The sequence below is a fragment of the Limanda limanda genome, chromosome 1 (assembly GCF_963576545.1).
Source record: "Limanda limanda chromosome 1, fLimLim1.1, whole genome shotgun sequence".
Lineage (NCBI taxonomy): Eukaryota > Metazoa > Chordata > Actinopteri > Pleuronectiformes > Pleuronectidae > Limanda > Limanda limanda.
The window spans coordinates 25015198-25041510 of record NC_083636.1 but is presented as its reverse complement, the minus strand read 5'-3'; the positions used below and the strand labels follow the sequence as shown (position 1 = coordinate 25041510).

Sequence of the window (26313 nt, the reverse complement as noted above, 5' to 3'; positions counted from 1 at the left end):
CTGTGAAATTTGGTGTGGCTTGCCTGAATCTAAGGGGACTGTTGGGAGGAGGTATGTGCTCTACTGAGTGACACTGTAGTTCTAACCTGTATTTATTCTTTACTTGAGCTACTGATATACACACATTCTCCCCGTGGGGATTAATACAGGATTATCACATTTTATGTGTAATCTCAAAGGTAGAGAGAGGGAGAGAGAGAGAGAGAGAGAGAGAGAGAGAGAGAGAGAGAGAGAGAGAGAGAGAGAGAAAGAGAGAGAGAGAGAGAGGGAGATGCCTCAAGGAGAGTGCAGTTGTGTGACTGTTGTAAAGTATAGCACTGTCAAACTGGTTAAAATAATACCAGTACATACAGGTATAATGATTTTATCAGTTATAAAACCATCAATGAATAAGTAATAACAATAGTAACAAGGACAAATAGAGGAATAAGAAGTTGATAACATGCAGTAGTCTGAGTGCCCAGTGCATGATGGGAGTTCCCTAAGTACTATAATCAGATAGAACGCACTGGAGCTGCTTATTTGTGATGTCTAATGTCATGCAGCCAGACTCCTCACCAAATCTGCAAATATCTTTGCTGACACCTTGAACCATTGTTCAGCGGCAATATGGCAAAAGTTGAACAGAAAAAAATGTGTAAACTTAATCCATGTAATGGTATGACACTGATGTACAGTACATTTTAGTTGGTTTGACTGTCACAAACTCGCAAAATGCTTTCTCCTTATAATCTCCTTATAATTAATGATACATTTCTCTTGAGCTGTATATATATATTTAGATATATACATTTTATTTTCTATTTTAAATTTTTGATATTCTATTTTATACTTTTTATTTTTTATTTTTTTGGTTGTAATTATTGAGCATTGCTAGAAGAGAGCTAGAAGAGAAAAATCTTGCAATTTAACAGTTCAAAAACATTCAAAAACGAATTGAATGAAACTTCAGTCAGGCTCATATAAAGGGAAAATGACCGTGTAACCTTTTAATGGCGTAAATTAAAACGCAAAAATTGCACTTTGCCTCAATGAGGGGTTGGAGAAAAAAATTGATATAAATAAAAAATATATATTCTGAATAGTTCCTAATTATTATTTTGATTAGACACCATTTTAAGATCTACAGAAGGCTTAATGCATGGGCTCAGTAGCTTGTCCTACTCATTGCACAATTCACACGTGGAATACAAAAAAAACAATGTTATCTAAACTTCAACCACACTTTTTTAAGTCTACATCTTTCCATCATTTCCACCAACTCCCTCAAACGTAAAATCGAGCACAACTTTTCCAGCAGCACGCGAAGGCACCACGCGAAGGAACTCTGATGTCTGTGTCGCGGGGAGATGACGTCATCTCCCCTCGACAAGCAGCGCCGCCACAGTCAGCTAATGGTGTTCAGCTCTTCACAAACCGACCACAGCTGGCGTGTCAGCTGGTTTTCACCTGGTAACTGTGACTGAAACTGCTTGTTGTAAAGTCGCGTTTGACGGGAGCTGATATAAAAACCTGTTGACTGCCTGAAACTAGCGAAAAAACCTCCGACGCTTGATTCGCCGTGGTTTGTTTCTACCCTGAGAACTCCACCTGTCAGACTGACGATGGATGAAGAAGGTGAGTTAGTTAAGTTTCCTCCTCGGTGAGCAGATAAGAACCAGGTGGTAACTAGTGATGGGGACAGTGGAACCACCTCTCAGCAGGGGAGGGGCCCTCAACAGAGTGAGATACAGTTCACACGTGTTTGGAACAACACCAGGGCCTCTCAGGGGCCACAGCAGTCATTAGTTCAAAAAAAGTCAAATCAGCAGAAAGAAAGAAAACAGTCAGAGTGAGACGAGCTGTTCTCTTGATAGTTACCTGTTTATATTAGTTGAAAACGTCTGAAGTTATAGAAACAACACAACACAGAGTTTATCAGCTCGCTGGTGTGAATACATCCTCAGACATGTTGTTATTGAACTCTGATGTCTGTGTTGAAGCTGTTTGAGAGGGATCACAGTTTTATTATCAAGTGCTTTTATTAATACGCTAAGTCTAATAAATCAGGATTTATAAGTTGATTATGGAATACAGTATGGTCAACAATAGTGTAGGACCAAGAGTTGGGGTTAGGATGTGTTGGTGTAGTTTACTCCAAAGATGATGTAGCTGTTCGATATGTTGACTAATATGCTGATGTAGTTATGTATAGAGCCAAACACAGGTGGGACAACGGATGCTCAGATTGTGGTGCTGTCTCACTGACTCTCACTCTCACTGTGCCCCGGGTCAGAGCTGGTGGAGTATTTCAGGGCTCAGATGAGGGAAGACCCGGACATGGCCTCAGCTGTGGCCTCTATCCGCACTCTGCTGGAATTCCTTAAGAGAGACAAAGGTACGTTCCCTCCCAGGTTCTGTATTCTTACACATGCAACCTGTAGTGTTAAATGGAACAGCTGCATTCTGTTCTCAGCCTAATTCGACAAGCTCTCTCTGCCCCTCTAGGTGAAACCATCCTGGGCCTGAGGGAGAGCCTGACTTGGGCCACAGACTGCCTGACGCGAGTGGACTCCTCTGTGGGCGTGTCCTCAGGGGGGGAGCTCTTCCTGCGCTTCATAAGCCTCACGTCACTGGAGCACCAGGTGAGTGACCTGCCCGGGACACAACCACCCTACAGCACTACATATCTTACACTGGGACCAAGACTGAAGAGGCAGGCAATGGCTAAAGGAGAGGTTCAAAAAACTGTACTCACATCAGGCCATCATTGTTTTAGATGAATTGCCTTAAAATTAGTTTATGGCATAAAACAACATTTTAAAATCAAGCAAAAAGTATCTGCTGCTTCTTTTATGGTTATAAAAAGGAGAAAGAGAAGTTTGTGAATTTCACTGGTTCAGGAGCTTAGACTGTACCACTGTCTTCAGGACATATTTTAGGATGTGTGTAAAGGAAGTGTTAAATTTGATTTTTTTGCATTGTTAACTGTCCGAGCTGCATTTGGTTCATTAATTTTCTTCGACAGGAGTTGAGTTGCCTATCGCGTGATTTTACTTTCAATTCAGCTACATCATATCCTTTTAAATTTACAAATGGGAGCAGTGGCTAAAGACAAATATATAAAATAATTTGACAAATAAATGTATTTAATATCAGACTAGACAGAGGAGGAAGTTGTTCTTCTACTGCCACTACTATCTCTATTATTTCTTCTGAATGTAACGTTGTCAACAACTCACATTCTGATGTGTTGGATGTGTTCGTGTTGGAAGCAAAACCTTGGAAAAATATACCCTGGTCACAAAACTGTTTGTTTGTGGTGGTTTTAACGGCCAGAAAATTGAACAGGTCGGTTGGTGGCTTGTCCATAATTCTTTAATTGAGTAAAGTTAGAAAAATGCAGTTTCTTAAACTCAAAACTTTTCATTGGTAGCTTATGAAGCAGTAGGTCTGATGACATGTTTGCTCGAATGCACTGCTGCCTTCCACGTATTAGTTCAGCTCCTCCAAGGCCAAGTCCTGTTGGATCCTGTCAAAGTAGTGTCTAGGGCCAAAGAAGCACCAAGCAATAAACCATAACTACATTAATAAGATAGTTAATTTGCATCTTTACATTATTTAGTTATTTTTTGGGGTCAGTTTTAGTTATTATTTCAAGGCAAAGCTAACTTTCGTCTCTCTGTCTGTCAGGATCTGTCTCGTTGTAAGAAGGTGATGGAAGAGAGGGGAGAACTGTTTCTAGAGAAGATCTCAATGTCCAGGGCCAAGGTTGCAAAGCTCTGTCACACCTTCATCAAAGACGGGGCTGTAAGTACAGTATTTATTATTAATATTAAAACTGTTGATGAACAAGCTGTTATTGTTGGACAGTTTGCTGAAAAATTTGTTATGCTGTATTGTATGGATTATATTTTCATTATGTGTTTGGGTCAGAGGAACTTCAGATAAAAAAACAAACAATAATCGCAAGACCTGATAAAACAGTGACTAATAAAAACAAATAACTAAAAGTGATAAATGTACATTTTGATTTAAAAGAAAAGTTCCTCAGTTTCCTCAGGTTCCACAGCTGCAGGGTTCTGATGGGAAATGTCCAGTTTCTATTGTAGCAGGACTGGGAACACTTAGCAGGGTTCTACCTGAGGAGCACTGACAGTGCTTGTAGGGGGCAAATAAACATGTAATTCAGATTGGAGCAACACCTTGTAGAGCTTTCAGAGTAATTGATGAAGATTTTTAGTAAATTCTATAGCTTAGGGTTAGCCAAAAGGAGGGGAGTGATGTGTATCTTGTATTTTGGATATTCTTTTTAAAGTCAAGCAGCCAAGTTTTGAACAATCTGAAGACTATGTGGGACACCGTATCAACCATTTCAGGTTTATAACAAGCACATGTAAATAGAAAAATTATAACGACAATAGGAAAGCACCTTATTAAATGTTCTCATCAAGCATAATTAAAGCTTTGGAGAAATCCATAAAGTACGGAGCCCATGAAGTCTCAAAAGATGATATTTTTTATATTGTGCGCACAAGTTATAATCTTGTGGGAACAAGTTACTATCATACGCGCACAAGATAAACAAGTTGTGCACACAGAGTTAATATCTGTTTGGCAAAGGCATGGCCAGCTGATGCTTTGAAGACACTAAATTTGGTTTATAGCTTTTAAGAGTTTATTAATTTCTCAAGTATTATGTTTCAATAGACCACATTTTAAGTTGGCCAATGATTCTAGGATTTAAGACAACACAGTTTGGATAAAAGCAGACAGAACACAAACACTATTTAGGCAATGTGCTGATATTTCCCCCCCTTTGTCCTCCAAATGTTTCTCTCTCAGAAAATCCTGACTCACTCCTACTCCAGAGTCGTCCTCAGAGTGCTGGAAAAAGCTGCAGCTGAGAAGAAACGTTTCTCTGTGTATGTGACTGAATCGCAGCCTGACTCAGCTGGGTGAGTGATTACTGTCAGTAAACTGTGTCCCAGTTTGATCCTGACGGGACAAACGCTCATTGAATCAGTTTCTTTCTCTATTCAGGCGACAGATGGCCGAAGCCCTGAGAAAACTTAATGTTCCAGTAACAGTGGTCCTGGATGCAGCCGTCGGGTAAATAGATTTAATATCTGTATCATACATTGTCAAGATGAACTCAGTCGCATTAATTTAGTATATTTCTGTTATTATTTTTCACAGGTATGTCCTGGAGAAGGTGGATCTAGTTATTGTTGGTGCAGAGGGAGTTGTTGAGAGCGGAGGAATCATCAACAAGGTGTGTTTCAGGAAATAGTCAGGGGTCTGTATCACAAAGTGAGTCCATCTAAGGGGGTTTTAACAAATGAAAGTCCAAACCAAGGTTCATGTCTTAATTACATTTTAAACATTTGATCCGGTTAGTTTTGGTTTCATAATTAAATTAGGAAATGTATAGATCTTGTCATCTCCGTCTAGCTATTCTTGACATTGGTTTCTAGATGGGTGTGTGTCTGACATCGGCGTCTTGTTAATTCGGCGGGTCATAGTTATTCTGTTTGAATGGAGAAAATTATTTTGTTGCCAGGGTTTTACCATTTTTTGATTACTACCAGCATCATCAACATCAGGCCCAGAAGTCAACACTAGCTTGAATGTGCCAGATGACCGTCCTCTTCAATCAAACATTATATCGTTGAAGGATTATATCGCTGCAGCAATTCTGTATCGTTTTCAATTGAAAGTCGGAACTTTCCAAAACAGTGTTTTCACTCTGCGAATGAATCAAGCCATGGTTCAGTTTGATCCCAACTGAGACCACCTCTTTTGTTCTGACTGTTGGTCCAGAGTACCTTTCATATGTTATCTTAGTTTGGACTAAACTGAAAAGTCAGAAGGTCCGGACCGAACCAAGCAGGTGTGAAAGTGCCTTAACCTGCAACATTGAGCTGAACACTTGTGATACCTTGGTGAGCTTCTCCAGATAATGGTGCGCTAACTGTATATAAAGACAGAAAAAAATGAGTAAAGCCCAAAGATGTCTGGCTCATCAACTGATCTCACTCTGTGATACAGGTCACCTGTGTCAGGCCTAAACTCCTCACCTTTGTTTCTGCAGATCGGCACTTATCAGACGGCGATGTGCTCCAAAGCTCACAACAAGCCCTTCTACGTTGTGGCAGAGAGTTTCAAGTTTGTCCGGCTCTATCCGCTCAACCAACAGGATGTGCCAGATAAATTTAAGGTAAAATATCATGTATTATGACACATTAGCCGTTTTCAGACAAGTCCTGCAGAGGATCTTCTGGACTTTCTCCGCAGTTTGCCTTTCTCTGCTCAGTCATGCTCACAACAGCAACAAAAAATCCTCAGGATTCAGGTGAGGGATGGTGCAGTGAGCAGAGACATGATGTCATTATCATGTATGAATTCCACTGTGGAGATCCTGTGATTTTGTTCGCAGCACTTTCTGTGGACGTTATATTAGGGGCCATGTGGAGAAAGTCCCTGGAGGCTCTCACTTGGACATTTGCGTTCACACATACACCTCCTTCGGAGAAAAGGCGGACCATGTCCTGAGTTCAGTGCATGTCTGAAAGCAGCTATACTTTGGGCTGTTGTCTATGTAGGAAGTTAAGCCAGTTTTGGCTGAAGTGCCTCTACTCTGAAATGTATTTATTTATTGAGACATCCCTACCCACTCCTTCATGCAGTGTCAGGGTCGCGGTGATGTGAGTCTATCTTTGTCTTTGAGAGGCGGTGGACTAGTGGCAGAAACTTGGACTATGGGCAGAAAAGGTCTCTGGTTCGTCTCTGGTTCGACTCCACGGAGAAACAACAAAAAGACGAACCTGGATTGATCTGTCCAAAAATCCAAGAGGATTCTCCCTACCCTGTCTAGTGCCCCTGAGCAAGGCACCTTACTCCCCTAACATCTGCTCCCCGGGTGCCGTACACGGCTGCCCACTGCTCTGTGTGTCTGGCACCAGATGTGTTAAAAGCAGAGGTTAAATTTCTCCTTGCATGAGTGTGCCTGTGCATGTCTGTGCATGTGTGTCGGATAAATAAATGTATCTTAATCTTAATCTTGTCTACTGCTCATCATGGGGCTTTGATTTGGGAAAGTAAGTCATCAGGCAAGGAACTGTAAAAGCTTCTCTGCACCTCTCACAATGGATTCCTGGACAGGCACCAAATCACAGGAAAGGAATTCATTTCTTTAGCAATTCATCTCCATTAATTTCTAGATGATTTTGCAGGAACCACTCAATCACTTAACTCAATTAATGCAACCTTTCTCGCTCCACTATTCAATTTAACTCCTCTCCCAGTGGAGAAGAATAACGAAAGAAATAACCCCCGTATCCACAAAAGCCGCCTGTTGGCCAAATAGCTGTCTAATCACTGAAGGTAGTTTATTCAGGCTCCTTATGACCTTTAATTCTAATTCCCCTGATTTGTCATAAAGCCAACGAAATAACAAGCGGCAAAATTTCCAAATCATGCCATCCTGAAATTCTCAAGAGTCAAGAAATATTAAGTACGGCAATGAATCATGTTCACTCTGTTTACGTTGTAAATTATTGCAAAGGGCCAAGGTTACACTGCTTAAGCAATAACATATTTAAAATAATTGTTTTTAATTCGGTTTTTTTTCTTGCTGCCTTTGCATTTCTGAGCACCTTCAGTATTTCTGCTCTATGCACATAGTGATTTGTGTTTCTATTGATGAGTGCACCAGGGCCTGAACGGAATTCAAGGGGAATTGCAGAAAGGGACGTTGAGAAACATCAGCTTGTTTTACTTTTAGAAGGTTCTTGGTGAATTTATCCTGTTGTAGAAGTCAACCTCTTCTTTTCACTTTCCTGACTGCCAGCAGCTAATTTACATCCAACATAGGAGTCTATTCTTACCACTATCTGTGCAGTGATTCTTGTGCCACATGCTACTTTTGTTGTTATTGTTCATCAAATAAAAGTGAGAGTGCTTCAACATTAATAAAAAGGGTCACTGCTGCAGGGGTTACATTTTTATATTTCCACTTTACAGCAAAAGGTCCTTTGTCCAAACCTTTACATACAACTGTTGTATCTTAACATGTCTTCTCCGTTCCTCCACAGTACAAAGCAGAAACCCTGAAGACGGTGCAGAACCTGTCAGAGGAGCATCCGATCATCGATTACACGCCTCCCTCCCTCATCACCCTCCTCTTCACCGACCTGGGCGTCCTCACCCCGTCCGCTGTCAGCGACGAACTCATCAAACTTTATTTATGACCGTGACTCAAAAGTCTCAAATAAAACCCTTTTATCAAAGGGCAAACAAATGTCCGAGGTGTTGCTCTGGATTTATTTAAAACTTTGTTTGACATTGGCCATTTTGACTTCAGGAGTTTTGTCAAACAGCTCCCCCACTGAGCCGTCGACTGGTGCTCCCTCGGTTTTGTGTTTGGATTTTGGCAAGGTTGTTATCTGTTTCTCAAAGTCCTCCTCCGTGATTTGCCCTTTCTTCAGTCTCTTGAGGAGGCGAGTGTCGCTTAAAAGCTCTTTCATATCTTCATCGTCAATTTCGCAGTCCTGCAGACACAGAAAATATAAAAGGAGGGACATAAATACATCTACTCACTGACGCTTTTATCAATTAATTTAATGGCCACTGAATGGAAATACCTCATTGCGCTTCCTCTTAGCAATAAACTTTTTCTTGCGATCCTTCTTGTTCTTCTGTTTGGACCAGGACGTAGTCTTGACGAAAACCTTTCTGGGAACAGGATTCTCAATTCTGTCTTTCAGCATCTTCACTCTCTCCTTCTGCCTGTTCTTGTCCTTGTAGCGGATGGTTTCTGTGTCCACCATCGTCGATTCGAAATCAGGGAACGTTTTTCCTCTCAGTTCAGGCATCTTCGGCAGGCGAAGGAGAGCAAAGCCACGAGCTAAGGTAGCAAAGTCCAAATCTAGACAAAGAAAGGAAATACATTTTTTTTTGTTATATTTGGACTTGATACACACCAACAAATTGAATCCTAAGATGTCAAGCTGCTTATTTCACCTTTGACCCTAAAGATGAGACTACATTCGTGTTTGGCGTAGGCCTGGACGAATGAGACGAAGGCCCTTGCGCTTTTGTCAAACATGGCGCGGTCTGCCAGATTTAAGGCCCTGGCTTTGGGCAGCACATCCACAACATCACGTACAGCGGGCATCAGCTGGAGCGGGCACTGAGGAAAATGACAGGAGAGCTTTTATTTGTGAGGCCTGGACTGTGAAGTTGCAACAGAACAAGTCTTTTTTTCAACTGATACGTATTCAATAGTAACTTATAAGGAATGTGGCCAATATTCCTGTGTCTTTTTAAAACCCTGTGACACAGATCAGAGCGGTTTCATTCTGCATGTATATGTGTCCAGTAAAACACACAGCAATGGAGGGAACTGTCGAGGATATTGATTGGCGTTTTACAGCAGCCGATAGAACTGAATGTGTCGCACAGCGGCAGCAGAGTTAAACAGTAACTAACAGCTCAGCGCGGAAAGTCCTGATGACATCCTGCTCACTGTTGTTGGGGACTCTTCACCTTCAACTGCAGATTTTAACCAATGACAGTGTCGGTCTCTGTGTGCTGGTCGCTAATTGTCAGAATTTATAGTCAAAGGGGAGGAGTTAGAAGATCAGATGCTCATATGGTAGAAATATTAATTGTTGTGTGTGTTGGCCGAGGGGGTTCATCCCTCTTTATCATCTCACTGCTGTCAGTTATAAGTATACTTATTACATACATTTATGTAAAAATCCATATAATCAAACCGGTTCTTAACAGCTAAAATTAAATGCAACCAGCATGCAGCATATATTTGCCTTAAGGGATTTTACAATCGGTATAATATAACATCCTCTGTCCTTGGACCCTAAACACCAGTGTTGATGTGCAGTTTATAAAAGATGAGAGCAATTTATTTTACTATTATACTATACTTATCATCTTAACCAGATCTAACAACCTGCACTGCCCCGTCAACATAACTCCACCCATCACTCATCCAAATATTTCCCCCACTACATCTGTTGAGTTTACCATTCCACATGTGCCTAGGTGGGAAAGTAACCTGGCAACAGCCACATCAAAGTATTTCCTAAAAGGTTTAAAACAACTTCAGTATAAGCAGATCAGGTACAAGCAGTGATAAGTTATATGGCTTTCAGAGATTGGTAAATGTTGTATGAATAAAAAAAAGGAAAGAACTCACTTTCTGGTTGATGGACAAGAAGGTAACATACGTTTCCTCCATCGGCAGCAAAAAGACCAGAGCGTTGCCCAGGTTACCAATACGTGCTGTGCGCCCACATCGATGAACAAAGGCCCTGAGACACAGACAGAAGAAATGTAGAAGAAATTAAAGCCTGAATGATGAATCTTTTTAAATAAAATAATTGTGACAAAACTACAGTATGTAATTTTAGTTAATTATACTGAAAAACGTACTGGAAACTTAAACTGGCATCTGAAGACGGTTTTTCTATATCCTCACAGTAACTTTCAAAATGCGACACAGTGTAATCTCAACATCTGAGGTTATTTGTCTTAATTGATCTGATATTCATTGGTTTTCGAAGTCATCGTTATTTGAAAGTGAATTGTGTTTGATAAAAGGTCATTAAAAGCAACTACAAACTCAGTCATAGTCCACTAGATAATCAATGTACTGATCTGCAAGTGGCATTAAGCAGCATGTTCACATCCAAGTAACCAGTGAGAAAAATAAGGCTGGTGATGTAACAGCTATGGCAACCTGTTCACTGCAGGTTTTTTAATGTCACTCAAAAAGTGGGACAACTAATGTAGGGTGACCAGATTTGAGTTTGTGAAAAAGAGGACACTTCGTCGCGGGGGGGGGGGGGGGGGGGGGGGGGGTTGGCGTGGGGAGGTGTAGTGTATAGCATGCCGCACCATGACCATGTGAATGCATACAAATGTCACAAATTAAATGACAAAAATGACACAAATGACTATATGAACATCTATTTATTGAACTTTAACAAAATTGCAAAGTGCAAATGTAAAACAAATCTTTTTTGTGGCATTTAAATGTGTCAATAATGATAACAAATAAAACATTCTAAATAATAAATTCTTTATATGGCCACATATTAAAATAAGAAAATTAAGAAACTTTTCAGTCCTCCTCATATATTAAAGCAATAATGATAACAAATACAATATTCCAAATAATAAATTACTTATATGGCCACATATTAAAATAAGAAAATTAAGACACTTTTCAGTCCTCCTCATGTGGTTGGCCATATTTCTCTGAAGACTGAATCTTACCCAGGAGTTGGCGATTGCCTATCAAATAGGTATGAAAGTCCTTGCAGGTCATGTTTTTGAAATTGTACTGGGTGCACAGAATCCCCTTCAGTGATTCAACAGACAACCGATTCCGCACGGAGTGGAAGCGGCAAGGTGCTCAATGTTGCCAGATTGGAAATGGCAAAGTAACGTTCCAAAGGCTCAAAATAGTCGTATTTGGAGGATAATTATCGTGGCTCTGGCAACCCTGAGATCGGTCGCCCAATGACAGACTCTCTCTACAGTCAGCTCGCGCAAGAAGGTGGAACGTAAGGGTGGCACCATTTCCAGAACTTGGAAGGCCGAAATAACTAGTAGGCTATGTGAAAGACCCAGAAACACAAATATGCGACGAGGCAAAAAAAAAAAAAATTATTAATATTTTTTTTGCGACGAGGCAAAATACCGGACGTTTTTGGAATCCCTGCCGGACGCATTTTTTAGGTCTCGAAAAGAGGACATGTCCGGGAAAAAGAGGACGTCTGGTCACCCTAACTAATGGGAACTAATTTCAGCAGCGGATGAATCCACATGTTAGGCTCTCATGAGTATTTGAGGAGGCGGGGCGATGTGTGTGGAACGAAAAAATTTAAAAGTGCAGTGTTTCTTCCTGGTGATGAAGGAACATGTGACCCAGTGAAACAGTGTGGCTCTGTAGAACAGAGGAACAATATGCATCAGGCTTTAGAGAAACACTAGAGATATTCATCAGGGTTTAGGTCTTTTAGTTAGATTGTCAATATGATGATGCTTATTTGGCTTTTCAGATCCAGCTATGCAGATTTTCAGAGACTTTACTTTGCTCACTCACCTGGCACTGCTGGGGGGATCATACTGCAGCACCCAGTTCACATCGGGGATATCGATGCCTCTGGCCATTACGTCTGTGCACACCAAGATCCCACTGCAGCGTAACACACGGAAAAAAGCGATACTTGGAAGTCAAATCACGTACAACCAGTGTCTCTGCACCGATCACACGCAAACTCATTCTCACCTCTTCAGGGCCCGAAAGTCTGCAAAGATCGTGTTGCGTTTACTCTTCATCTTGCCGTGGATGCAGCAGATGGTGGCTTTCTTGATCACCGTCTCCAGAATTTTGCCAAAGTACTCCACACCCGCACACGTGCTGATGACCAGAGAGACAAGTCATGTGAGTTGGTGACTAAAGAACCTGAACCACACTTTTTTTTTTTTAATCAGGGACACTAAAGGTGGAGGTTTCCGTTTGAGGGGGAACTAATCATGAATCCTGATTAATTTCCTGAACAGTTGACGATCTGTCCCCAGAGGACGGGAGTCAAATGCTGAAGTTTGAGCTGCTCAATCAGATTTCTCCCATGGCTGCTGTTGAATTATCCATTAGCTCTGGTGAGCTTATTTAGAATTTGCAGGAGTAATATTTCATAGAGCTATAACAATTAACTGATTCATTGATCAACAGATAATGAATTGTTTTAACTACTGACTATTTTTAGTCGAAGTCCCTATTTATAGTTGTGCTGCACAAAGTAACGTTGAATTTCTTTTTCTGTCCACAATTTTGACAACATTGTTATTAAGTAACCTAGTTGAGTTGTTACTAGAATAAAAAAAAATCGGGATTCTGTGTGAGAACATAAGTTGAATGTTTTGGATGTGCAGACCGGCTGATTCAAACTTTCACCTCACACAGGATTAAATCGAATGTTTGTCCAGTTCAACGTACTTGAAGAAGACCAGATTCTTCTCGTGCTTGTGTTGTCTCAGAAAAGCCACCAGGTTGTTGAACTTGTCCTCAGCTTTACATAACTGGAATGAAAACCACGATGTGAATTTTTGTGTTGTCACCATTTTTGAATTTCAGGCTGATTGGTGCGAAGGCCACACTCACTATGTAGTAGTTGGAGAGCTTGGCGGGGGTCTTCTGGGAAGGGGCGGCCGCAGCCACGCCTTTCTCTTTGACGGTGATGCGGACAGGGTTCCTGAGGCCGGCCCTCACCAGCTTCTCCAGCTCCTGAGTCTGAGTGGCTGAAAACAGGCCTGTGCGCCTCTGTTTGGGCAGGTAGCCCAAGATGGTGTTCAGACTGGAAGCACAGACAGACTGTTAATGGCAAGAAGACATCAAATAGCAGAGGAAATTAAAAACACAGCACTGTGGGAAGGTTTTAGGGACTTTAGAGATTTGGACGAACTCGTCTGCCTGGTACCAAATTCATTCTGGAACAAAATGAGCCCAAACACAGAATTTTAATCCCTGACGGGTCTACACGTCTCTGTAACGCTGCATTTACTCTTATTATTATTTAGATAAGCGAATCGTTTTTAGTCCCACAACAGGGAAAAGTGCTGTGCTGCAGCAGCAAAGAGAACAGTGAAAAAATAGGCATCATTAAAAGTAATAATTAAAGATGCATTTTCAATACAATAAGATATAACAATAGAAGTAGAATAGAAATAATATAGACAATGTAAATACAATGTATTCACTGTGCACAGAATACAGTGTACATTACACAAGAGCCATTGGATTGCACAGACAGTAAACGGTTGTCAAGATCGTGCACACAGAACTCATTTGTTCCCACACAACAACAAATATTCCCTTTTATCCCGTACCTTGCCGCAAAGCCCATCTCCAGCAGCCGGTCGGCCTCGTCCAGAACCAGCACATCCAGACACCTGACTGAGCTGCCAAAGTCCAGACCATCTTCTTTCCTCCTGAACATATCCTCCAGACGGCCGGGAGTCGCGATCACAATGTTGGCTCTGAAACCCAGGAGTTGTCAGGTTGGTTTGTGTAACTCTGTCTATACATTTTTGCGGACTTAAATTACGCGACACTCTGGAAACCGAGTCCAGGATCTGATTTGATTTCCGAGCCTCACTGCAGACATTTGTGTATAAATGAAAACGATTATTTGGGAAACGTCTGCCAGAATTCCTCGTGACAAGAACCATGGACATACTCGTTCCTCTGTGAGGAAGATGATGGCGGGACAACTGTAAGTAAGTGAGTCAGTTAAGTTGAATTAATAAAGCCCCTTTCACAGGGTAAGTCACAGTTATTCATAAAATACAGTTAAATTAAACAATAAGGGAATCAGAAACGTGTCTTGCACAGACAAGAAACATTTCCTATAGTTTTCTTTCTATTATCTCTCTCTCTCCTTTCCTAAGCCAAAGGCAAGCTTGAATAAATGAGTTTTCAGCTTTTTGTTGAGAAGAATTATTGCATAATGTTAGACCCATCACGTTCATCTCTTGTTTCTATATTGTGTGCGAGGGACATCTACTAAGCCCTGGTCAGAATAAGTAAGGTGGTGATCTAACATGGCAACAGGTCGGAGATGAACATAGGGGCCTGGCCACCGCAACCTTAATATGAATTCTGACTTAAAATGGGAAAAATATAGAATGGTACATTTGGACACCATCAGCATATAAATAATAATACAGTTACTGTTAAATGATCTGATGATGTGGCGCCCCATGCATCACATACCCTTGATCCTGGATCTTCTCCACATCATCTATTGGGTTGGATCCACCAATCAATAAAATCTGCCTGGAAAACACAGACATACATGAAACAACTTAATTAGTTAAACACAAAAAAGACTGTGTGTGGGTCAACTGATGAGGATGCTGTTCTTTTGGGACGGGTATCAATCTCGTTCTGGTGCTTTTAGATTGAATTAATGACTCTCGGTCATGGACTTTAATTTTTTGACCAAGACCTCGTACATTAGGGTTTGCCTCATTAGGACCAGGCTTTGGTTCCCATAAGGTACACTGGTCTAGTCAGTGTTTATTTGGAAAAGGTCCTGAATAAGTAACAAAAACACACTTCAGATGTGTTTTTGACAGATAAATATATTGCCACATCTCATTCAAGCTCAACAAACAATAAGGGAGATGTGGAAGAAGCTGGTTTGTGGCTCTTGGTCAATAAGGAGGCTTCATGCTCTCTCAGATTTGATTTTAGGGTCCCTCTCTTTTGAGGAGTGAAGGTGAATACAGACATACACCCTCAGTAGGAGAAACAGTTTGTCTCTCGTCTGATTATTCATTCCAGAGCTATAACTAACAATCACTGCTACTATGATTTCAATTGATTATTTTTCTGATTCATTATTTGGTCTATCAACTTTCTTGAAATTGTGGAAGTCAATTTTTTTGCTTGAAGAAAAAAAGGTCAAATAACTGATGATAGTCGCAAATTGATGCACTAATCAAATCGTTCTTTCAGCCCCAGTTCATATCTTCATCCAGTGATCCACCTTCTGCAGTGACTTTGAACTCACGTGAACTGTGGAAACTTCTGAATAAACTGCTCCATCACTTCGCTGATCTGAAGGGCCAGTTCTCTGGTGGGAGTGATCACTAAGGCGCCAACCTGCGGAAAAACACAAATCAAATCTCAGCATCTCCCTGAAGGGTCCAACCAGCCTTCTTCACCTGTGAACCTGGAAAGAGCAACACTCGCAGCATCCAGGAGACATGACAACTCCACTGGGAATGTAAAAGTACCAGGGTGAAAATACGCGTCTCTCTTATCATTACCTGCATCTTCTTCAGCTTCTCCTCTCTCTTCAGGAGCAGCTCGATGATCGGGATGACGAAAGCAAGCGTCTTCCCACTTCCAGTCACCTGCGCAACAAGACATTAGTGAACTGCACGAAAAGAAGAAAACATCTTTGACTTTGGCCGAGCGGGAATGTTTTGATGAAATGAGTAATACAACACATTATACAATTCATAATGTCCAGATCTGACGTAACATGGTTATATGGGACAGACCCCAGCATAAACAAACAATAACATGACTATAATTTGTATACATTAGTGAAATTGGGATTTTAAAAGATTGAGTGACTCATACGATATATTTGTATTGACGTGACAACACATAATAAAGCGTGATAGTTCGGGTTAGGGTTAGGGTTTTTTGATAATATGCTGTATTATCGATCTGAATCTGCTAAATACTGAAAGTTTTCTCAAACGTGTGGAGGAGTAAGAAGATAAAATATGTGATAAGTTGCAGTAGAAGGTGGCAAGAGATGGAAACAGTGAAGTAAAAGTATCTCAGGTAAGTACTCGAGTACTTGTTGCAGGTGGAGAACGTGTACTTACCGCCTCCGCAGCCACATCTTTGTTGCCCATGAACAGCGGGATACACGCGGACTAGAAACACACAAAGATGATGATGATGAGTAAAGATGCTGTGGAGAGGAGCTGGTGGGAGACTCGTGTGAGGGGTGCTGGTGTTACCTGTACAGGTGTCATGTGAGTGAACTTCAGCTCCGCCAGAGTTTGTAGAATTCCCTCGTTCAGCTGAACAGGTAACGTGTCCCATGTTGAGTCTGTTGTGTTGTCCATCCTGAAACAAACCAGCGGCGATCACTGGTTTTCACCGTGGAAAGGAAACGTGCGTGTCGCAGCTGCTGGGTCTGAGCTGCACGCTGTTCCGTGTTCCTAGTACGCCGATGTTTACAGGCCGGGTGGGAACTGAGGCACAGAGGCAAGTATAGTTCCGCGTGTAGTTCAGTTCCGCATACACATGTAACTTTCTTTATGAACCTTTAATGTTGTATTTAGGTAGAAGTAGAAGTACCCCGTTACATGGGCGGCTGTGGCTGAGGGGTAGAGTGGTCGTCCTCCAACCTGAAGGTCGGCGGTTCGATCCCCAGTCTGAACCATCTGCATGCCGAAGTGTCCTTGGGCAAGATGCTGAACCCTCAATAGCCCCCCATAGAATAACAAAGTGCTGCAAGTAGATGCACTGTATGAATGTGTGTGTGAATGGGTGAATGTGAAACTGTACTGTAAAGCGCTTTGAGTGGTCTTCATCACACTAGAAAAGCGCTATATAAATACAAATCCATTTACCAAATCCATTTACATGTGAAAGTCCTGTATACGTATATTTATTATATAAAGTACTCGTACTGACTGTTTGCTGCTTTATTTGTCTGTATTGGAACTCATTGTACTTTTTACTCTACTTAATTTATTTACTTATTATTCTTTTTAAAGTTTTGAATTCAGCTCAATAATAAAACTACAATCGACCAATACATATATAATTTTGCTTTATTTACCACAAGCCAATAAGTGATTGAAATTAGCTGAAATTTACCAACTTCAACATTTAAGTGATGTTCAAATCAATCCATCACTGATTAAAACTAATTTATATAATATAGGCTGAAATGTGCCTGGTGAGTACTTGTACTTTTGGTATTTTAAGTATCTTTCCATGTTAATACTTTGGTGCATTGACTTCAGTAAGATTTTGAAATTAGAGCATAAAACTACTTCTATAATGAGTTTTTGATACTTCTCCCATCCCTAGCATTTAAAATATCAAAACCTGATGTGCTTTTATATGTCTATTTGAATTCTGTTTGACTTTTAATGCTACCGCACGATCATTTTAAATAAGGCTTGGATCAATATAACCTGTACATGTAGGTTGTGTCTGTAGTCAGGGATACCTAAAAATGTATCGAATTTTTTTTACCTTTGGCCAATCAGCTCCTAGTTAATCAACTGGAGACAACAAAGTTTCGTGAAAATCTATCCATGTGTTGAGTTATTGACATGTATACAAACAGGGGTAATACAGTAATCTGCTTACAGCCAGCCAGAGCAATGTGCCAAGTGAAAATCATAACTTTTCTCCACCTCCTCCCATTCTCATAAAGAATACGTTTTCAACAAGTTGCGTTCCTTATGGAAAAGGTTCCAGCACATAGTTGGAAATTTATTTTCAACTATACAGGTAGAAACTTCTGTATGTTGCTGTACTGTCATTCCCACATTGTTACAGTAATCTCGTCTATAAATGAGTTAACATGTTGGACTTTTTTCACAGCAGACATTGACTTTTCATAGTAGGTGAAGCTAATAACAAACAATGGTTCTGTTCCAGTGATTAAAGCACAGAAATTGAGCATAATGTTATCACCAATTTAGCTCTACTGCTGAATTAGGTGATTTGTGGTCAAACTTTTTACCATAGCAGTTTCCACTTGTTTACAAAGACATTTGAGTAATTGTACAGAATATTGGCTTTATTATGAAACCTGGGGAATTTTCCACAATCATTCTACATTTGCACAGATGCATGAATCAGATTTTGTCAAAATCACACAAAGGAGACTGTGCACGGAGCAGTTTACCTGCCTGAACTCAAGGATGCTTTTTTAATACAAAACTGGAGCATATTCAGTAACATGCTTCAGATGGGAAGTGCCTTGGACAGAAGCGTTTTACTTTGTATGAGGAACGAAAAAATTATTTTAAAGGCATCACCAAAACAGTCGCATGTCACTGGATATGCTCCAGAAAAAGAAAACTAAAACAAAATATCCAAAATTGTATACAATCTCATAATTTAAAATCCCAGACACCAACAAACTAATTAGAGTAGAAGCAACTAAAGCACACAGCAGTCAATTAGGTGCCCCTCCCCCCCACCCACCCACCCAGCCAGCCTCAATCAACACGTAACATGTATTTCTGTATTCCTCTCCACTTTGTTTTGGAGTTTCAGCCCAAGTAGTTAAGATGAAATCCAACTTGGTCTCAGCTTTTCTGCTAAATCGCAGCTTAAAAGTTTAACTTTTTGACTATAACATCGACTTGTGACCTTTCAGGCCTGTTGCCTTTTCCTGAACTATGTAGGGACTCAAGCCATTCCCCTACAAAGGACGTCCACTGGACCCCCCCGTGGCACGGATCAAACTGATTCAACAGACAGAGCTAGAAGCTGAACAGTTTCCCATAAAGACCAGCTGAAATATAAATCCTTCAGGTTATTTAGACATATTCTTTAGGAGTGCAATTTGTTGTTTGAGAGCAGTAACACAATGTACAGTACATTGTCGGACTTGGCTTAGATATTGGAATAAAAGCCCCCAGCATCTCAGACAGTGAGCTAATGGAATCGGTTTTTAATGTTTGATATATTAAGGGTTTGAAAAGTATCCCAGTTTAATCTAAATAAGGGCACATTCTCCTGTGGTGACTCCACACATGCATGTCCACTTGTGAACATTTCTAAGCATTTTTCATCAGACTGCCTTCACTTAAATTTATGAGCCTTACACTACTTCATACAGCCCAAACTGTTCTGGCTTGTGATTGGTATTTATGTATAATTATCAAACAATACTGGAGAAAAAAATAGTCAGTTAAACAAAAACAAAATAAAAAAAAAAAAAAAACTAATGAACCTTCAGCCATTCACTACAAACATTATAACATTTTTACAGAAGGACATAGGTAACAGGACAACAAAAACATCTGAGATCCGATCATTTGTGGGCTTTACTCAAACTGCCAGTCTCATTTCCAGAGTGTAAATAACTGTCTTTGTGTTGGAGAAAACAGTGGAGGACACAGAGAGATCACTTCATCGCACTACACCACTCGCCGCACTTCGAAAAATCTCTTCAGATAGTAAATCTGTCCGAGCGTCATCGCCACCAGAACCAGAGCCTCGAAGAACGACCACAGCACCACTCTGCTGTTTGTGTTGTCGTTGACTAGAGGGAGACGAAAAGAACATTTAGGATTTCACACGCTTAAATCAACACATTACAGTTTCTGTACACGTTCCCTGGACTCTTACTTGCTCTGTGTATCCTCTCGCGGACCTCCATGTACTCCTGCTCATGCTTCACAGCTGTCATGGCAACTGCCAGCTCGTTGATCATCTCCTCCAGTTTGTTTTGGTGGGCTGAACCAGGAAAAAGTTAATGCATCAGTAACAGGCCACGCAACCATTTGTGTGCACAAAAACATGCAGAGTATGCAATACATGCGTCATACTTGGGGACATGTGAAAGGTGATGCTGTCCCATCAGACACTTACAGATCATATAATTTCCTCATTGTGCAAATAGTCAAACCATTCACAAGCATCACAGCAGCTTGATTACATGTCGTAGTACTGCACAATATTAGTTTAGGCTACGGAAACAACACTGGTTAGAGAAAACTCTGCAGTGCATCGCAAACTCAAGAGTCATAGCCTGCCCTGTGCCCTACCATCCCAGCTGTCACCACCTGTAAAGTGGGGGAAAAGGTGCCCAAAATAAAGTCACAAGGAAGGAAATCTGTTGTTGAACAAGGTAAACACAAGCAGAACACACAGAGAAACATTTTGCTGGAGCCATCTAGTGAAAGGCTGGGACACACACTCTTCAATTTCTTAAGCTCTTCTGCACGGACATATTGAGTAATAACCATGTAGATCAGTGGTCGCCAACCCGTCGATCGCAATCTAACGGTCGATCCCTCAACTCTAAAGACTCACTGGCTGTTGTCGCGCCGCAGATCAGCTGCGTGTGGGTTGTCTGTTTTACATATGCGCTGTGTGTCCGCTACTGACGGTGGAGTTGCATGTTTATCTCTTGCATTCTCTTCAAGAACAAGTTTGTTTATTTACCAAAGTAAATGTCAGGACTCTACAGTGTGAAGTTGCGCATTTTTTGGTCTGTCGATAAAAATCAAATCCCTGTTAGAACAAATGAGTGCTTTTACTTTGAAACTGGTTTCGAAAGTGTTGCAAATACATTTGTGTAATAGCCAGATAAACATTGTGGTTCATAGCAGAATAAACAGAGAAGATGATCTTTCACCTGAGTTTTAATGTTTATCTGATGAATGTATGTCACAAACAAATGGTTGCAACACTTTCTGTATGCCTTTTCAAAATAAAAGCACTTCAGCATTTCTGTTGATGGAATCCATTCCCTTGTTTAAAAAATGTTTTTTTTATTGTGAAAAAGTTGCACATCTGCCTCTCTGTGTATGTTAATTTCTTGTACATTCAACCTTAAACAGAAATTGCAAAAAAATATCAATATGACCCTCCTAAGTGTTTTTTTTGGAAGATAGTGGCAGATCTCTGCTTTCGTTTGGAATTAAAAAATGATCTTGGCCTCGAAAAGGTTGGAGAGCACTGATGCAGATCCTCCACGTACCTTCTGTCTCCATGTCTTGGCCTTTCGGTGCCTCTCCAATATCAATGGTGAACATGACAATCTTGGGTGTCATGGTGGACATCTTGTTGCTGAAGCAGAACTTGTAGGTCCCGTCCATGTGTGCTGCCACAGAGTACTTGCCACTGGACTCTCTGTCGCCTTTGTAGATCTGCTTCCCATCAGGCCCTGTTATCTGGAGAGGGGGGCATGTGTGAAAACTCAAGTGCTGCATTAGGGCAGATCATAAACTCCATGACAGGGCTGTGGACAACATATGGCAGGGATACGTGCTGCGTTCAAGTACACTGCAGAGAGCGCATGGACGTTTTCAGAGACATCTGTTGATCAGAAGAGGGGGGATTTTTCCCCTCATAGTGTATTATCAGGTCAAGCACCTCTGTTGGCTATGGGATTTTGCTAGCATGAATTAGCCGGTGACATGCTAACACTGCACTTCCTGTATCGCTATGAATAATAAAGTGGTCAGTGCCACACGCTCCATAACAGAAAGCTTAAAAAAATTATATATGAACATATGTATCCTCAGATTAAATAGCTACCCGTGAGTTGAAAGCCATAAACATGGGCAGCACAGGACTACTTCCACTAGACGTAACGAAGGGAGCTAACAGCTAAAAGCTAAAGTTAGCACAGGCCTTGGGGTTCCCAGAATGAGTTGTGTTTACATATTAAGATTTATTTCACCAGGCTAGGGCGGTGGTGTATGATCTCAGCGACATGTCCTCACCTCCACATCAATGTCCAGGAAGCCTCCTTCGGCGACCTCAAACATGAGGCCCATCTTGGTGCCGGAGTTGACCCGCTCGTAGAAGCACTCGTCGGCATGGGCGTCTATGCTAACGAAGTAGCCGGACGCGGTGGACGACAGGACGGCCAGCAAAACAACGAGCTCCGACAGGGTGAACATGTTCCAAGCGCTTAGGGGGTGAGTCCGGCGGAATCGAACCTATCCTCGCCACAGTATCTCCTGTGGGAGAGCAGGAAGTCGAGTTGTACGAGTGAGTACGAGCCGCCTCGGCTGCGCTGCACCGCTCTGTGAATGCCACGTACGGGTTTAAACAGTGGCCGGCGAGGGACAAACTTCAGAGTCGCAGAGCCTGTCAATCAATCCCAATCTACACATGCTGCTGCTGCTGCTGCTGAATGGATGAACATACTTTGATTAAGTCCATCAAGGTGCTTGGATATAAAACTGTTTTTTTTATATATACAGTTTATGATATCCTTTGAATCCTTTATAGTCCTTTGTATATACATGGATATATCCTTTGTATCCTTTATAGTCCTTCTGACATACAGTCTATGGGTGGAACCCTAAGTTTTAAATTTAAACAGCAATAAAATAATACATGGTTATACCAATGAAAAGGAATTAAAAATAGATTAAAAGTATTTTTTTAAAGATACATTTGCAAAAAAATACATATTTATAAAGAAATGAAAGAATAAATAAAAGAAGAAAAAACGTTATAAAATTAAAAGTATTGTCAATTTATTGCCTCAGTGGTATAAATGAAATCAGTTTGAAGTTCTGGTAAAGTGTGTGGAATACAGTAAAAGCAGAGTTTCCTAGCAGTAAATGGATTTTTTGGCACCTGCGGGGTAAACCATATTTGTGATCAGGTAAAGTGACCACCATCATTCCCAGACAGCAAGTCAGAGAGATTGGAGTGGGGAGCAAGGAGACCAGTTTTTTGTACAATTGGCAATGGCATGTCCCATAACTATCTCCAGAAATAAATCTTAGTGCGGATTGATGAACCACATCTAGAGGTTTGAGGGTGAAGCTTGCTGCTTGACCGTAAATAACGTCATCATAGTCCAGAACAGAGAGGGAAACGGCTTCAACCATTCTAATTATTGTAAAAGAAGGAAAACAAGATTTGTTCCCAAAAGGAAATACCAGTTTCATTCTCAGCTTTGAAAGAGGGGGGGGGGCACACTGGTAGACTAATTAACATAACCTGAAATGCAATTGGGAGATACGGAATGAGCCGCAGGCAGACATGTCATCATAGGAACAGCACAGGTGTTACAGATAACAGCAACTGGCTCTGTTCGGTGAGTCAGTGTGAAGAAATCCCATGACCCTGAAACTAACACAGCTAAAACATACATTTCATTGTTTATTTACACTTGTGCTTTTCCCGCTGTGTACAATTAAGAAAGCCCATTCTAAAAACAACGAGCTTCTACGACCTTCGGAAGGGAAAAACCCAATTTGTGAAGTGTTAGGGTTAGTGTTGCAATTAGGGTAAGGGTTAGGGGGCTAAGGTTAGGGTTATTGATAAAAAAAGGTCGTAGAGACTTGCGAGTGAGCTCTGCCCCCACTAATGCGGGCACTCCCGATCGATTGGTACCATCCCCGAGCTTCTACGTCCTTCGGAAGGGAAAAACCCAATTTGTGAAGTGTTAAGGCGCATGCTGCCTTAAAGGGACTCTTACCTTTGTTGCATTTGAGAATTACAGCACATTCAAATCATCCCGCCTTCCTCCAATGCCCCACCCCCTTGTTCCCATCCGCGGTGTTTTTTTGAAGAAACTTTATTTACAAGCAGATTTACAAGCTACTGCCTCCGCGCACGCACGTGAGTTTTTGTTTACCAAAGCAATGGATTCGGTAAGTTATATACATTTACATTCATATGCCTTGATGACGCGGGCCCGAATGCGCCACAAGAAGCAGACGGAAAACCTGCATGTCCATGCAGCAAACAGACAGGTCTGTCGGCCAATAAGGTCCTTCGGTCCGAAGAATTTTATTGGTTGAAGTTTTCACTAAATATTATGAGAGTGAAATAATTGTTTGTTTTTACTCCTGGTGGGTCTGTCTTGCATTTTAGAGTGTCATTACCTTATTAATACCAATTTAACCTTATCCAAAAAAAGTGTAAAAATGCAACAAAGGTAAGAGTCCCTTTAACACTTGGTCTGCTAACTACATCCTTTCTGGAGTCGCATTTCCGGTTTCATGCCCGATAATACCGGCGAAAACCACGGAAGATATAGAAGAACGAATATGGACCAAATACAAGAGCACTTGGCAGAAGAGATCCGAAACTATGACCACTATAGCCCGTCACTGACTGGCAGATTTGTCCGCCAGAAAAAGGCTATGAGGAGCCGCCGTGGCGATGTAAATAAACAGTTGACAACGACTACCACACACGAAGAATAGACGACTTCGACAAAAAACATAACTCCGCCTAGTGGTCTGGCGGTGAATTGCTTTGCATCAAGCGCAACACTTGGGGAACTATAAATTAAAACGAGTCCATCGACAGAGCTGCGTGAAAAGCCGCAGACGCCTTGCAAAAGCATGTGCCGGCCTTTATGGTTAGTGTTGCAATTAGGGTTAGGGTTAGGGGCTAGGGTTAGGGTTATGGATAAGAAAATGTCGTAGAGACTTGCGAGTAGGCTCTACCCCCACTAATGCGGGCACTCCCGATCGATTGGTACCATCCCCGAGCTTCTACGCCCTTCGGAAGGGAAAAACCCAATTTGTAAAGTATTTGGGTTAGTGTTGCAATTAGGGTTAGGGTTAGGGGCTTGGGTTATGGATAAGAAAAGGTCGTAGAGACTTGCAAGTAGGCTCTACCCCAACTAATGCGGGCACTCCCGATGGATTGGTACCATCCCAGAACTTCTACGACCTTCGGTAGGGAAAAACCCAATTTGTAAAGTGTTAGGGTTAGTGTTGCAATTAGGGTTAGGGTTAGGGGCTAGGGTTAGGGTTGTCGATAAAAGAAGGTTGTAGAGATTTGCGAGTAGGCTCTACCTCCAATAATGCGGGCTTCTGTCTTTTCACATAGACTGTCAATGAAAGCATCACATGTCAGACAATGTGGAGGACACTGCGTAAAGTCAGCGTAAAGTCAACCTCTGTTGAAGAAGATAACCACTGCTCACAAAATGTCACAACTTCAAGATTAAACTTTGCCAGAGAACATTTGTATTGCACTGCACGAGAGCATGTCATTTTCAGCATCAGGCATACGTGTCACAAGTGTCACCAGCTCTTGTTTTTTTTCACCGCTGAGTCCTGCTGCAGTGAGTCCCCACACTGTGGCAGCTGTCTGCAGCAGGCGGTGGCACATTGGTAAATCACTGACAGCACCGCGGCTACACGTCACAAATACTTAGTGCAACCTGCCTTTCTACACAACATCCTCAGACACTGTTGCTGCTAAACTGGCATCTGCACTGGCCACCTGAACTGTGGCGACTGTCATTTGAGGGATTCAGGCATTGAGGACAAGAACTAGGCTGAACTAGTTTGTTATGGTTTTTGCAAGTGTATGGGAAGAAAAACATGACACCCCTGATGAATTAAGAGATTGTTCAAGATATTGTCCTATCTAAAAAGTTAGCCTGTAGATCCTCTTCAGTCTTAAGCCTCTACTATAGCCCTTGATCTTTTCTTTATGCCAAAAGAGAATACCCTTTTTTATTTTAGGTGCATTATTGTCAGAGTAATAGATACAAATGTGGCTTTTGGTTAAAGATTAGTGAAGAATAACAAATGCTCACAGTCTTTCCCAATAATATTTAAAATGTCTTTAAGTTATCAGACATTCTACAGGGCGTCACATTCTGAAAGTATTTGACTTGGAGCTGGAGGTTGTCAGGTCGTTGTTTTGAGTTTTTTTTGTGATTAATGCTTAATGTCTTTTCCTGATTTGATGAGACCACACATGTATATTAAAAAAGGGTTAAATAGTGAGCAGTCTCTTTTGTTTCCTGTTAGTAGAGTTTTGTAACACTTCATGAACAAACCATCTGTTGTCACCTCCAGCAAATAAGGCCAGTTAATGGCAAAGTTGAAGGTTAAGTGTGTAGAATCTAGTGGCATCTAGTGGTGAAGTTGCATGTTGCATCTGAATACCCAACACCTCACCTTCCCCTTCCAAACATGAAAGAGAACCTTTGGAAACTTTCAGTTGTCATAAAAACTCAAAAGGTGTTTAGTTTGTCCAGTTTGGACTATACTGTAAAAAAAAAACAACAAAAA

General features: G+C 41.3%; 3 protein-coding genes across 3 annotated transcripts; 1 reads left to right on the top strand and 2 right to left on the bottom strand.

Annotated features, from left to right (window-relative positions):
* The first annotated feature begins 1372 nt into the window (after positions 1 to 1372).
* On the top strand, positions 1373 to 8281 carry eif2b1 (eukaryotic translation initiation factor 2B, subunit 1 alpha). The gene is made up of 9 exons (XM_061073930.1): positions 1373 to 1617; positions 2276 to 2377; positions 2488 to 2624; positions 3673 to 3789; positions 4825 to 4937; positions 5023 to 5091; positions 5179 to 5254; positions 6074 to 6199; positions 8076 to 8281. The coding sequence occupies exons 1-9, from the start codon at positions 1605 to 1607 to the stop codon at positions 8229 to 8231; spliced, it is 909 nt and encodes a 302-aa protein (XP_060929913.1). The 5' UTR covers positions 1373 to 1604; the 3' UTR covers positions 8232 to 8281.
* ddx55 (DEAD (Asp-Glu-Ala-Asp) box polypeptide 55) lies at positions 7977 to 16756 on the bottom strand. The gene is made up of 14 exons (XM_061073929.1): positions 16558 to 16756; positions 16420 to 16470; positions 15847 to 15933; positions 15588 to 15679; positions 14786 to 14848; positions 13900 to 14049; positions 13175 to 13367; positions 13010 to 13092; positions 12299 to 12430; positions 12113 to 12205; positions 10199 to 10313; positions 9004 to 9172; positions 8625 to 8908; positions 7977 to 8531 (listed from the first exon to the last, which is right to left on the bottom strand). The coding sequence occupies exons 1-14, from the start codon at positions 16663 to 16665 to the stop codon at positions 8304 to 8306; spliced, it is 1848 nt and encodes a 615-aa protein (XP_060929912.1). The 5' UTR covers positions 16666 to 16756; the 3' UTR covers positions 7977 to 8303.
* Positions 16757 to 18778: 2022 nt separating this feature from the next.
* On the bottom strand, positions 18779 to 22343 carry tmed2 (transmembrane p24 trafficking protein 2). Its single transcript, XM_061070738.1, has 4 exons — positions 22030 to 22343; positions 21282 to 21474; positions 19925 to 20032; positions 18779 to 19838 (listed from the first exon to the last, which is right to left on the bottom strand). Exons 1-4 carry the CDS (start codon positions 22207 to 22209, stop codon positions 19714 to 19716), a joined length of 606 nt encoding a protein of 201 aa, XP_060926721.1. The 5' UTR covers positions 22210 to 22343; the 3' UTR covers positions 18779 to 19713.
* Positions 22344 to 26313: the final 3970 nt, after the last annotated feature.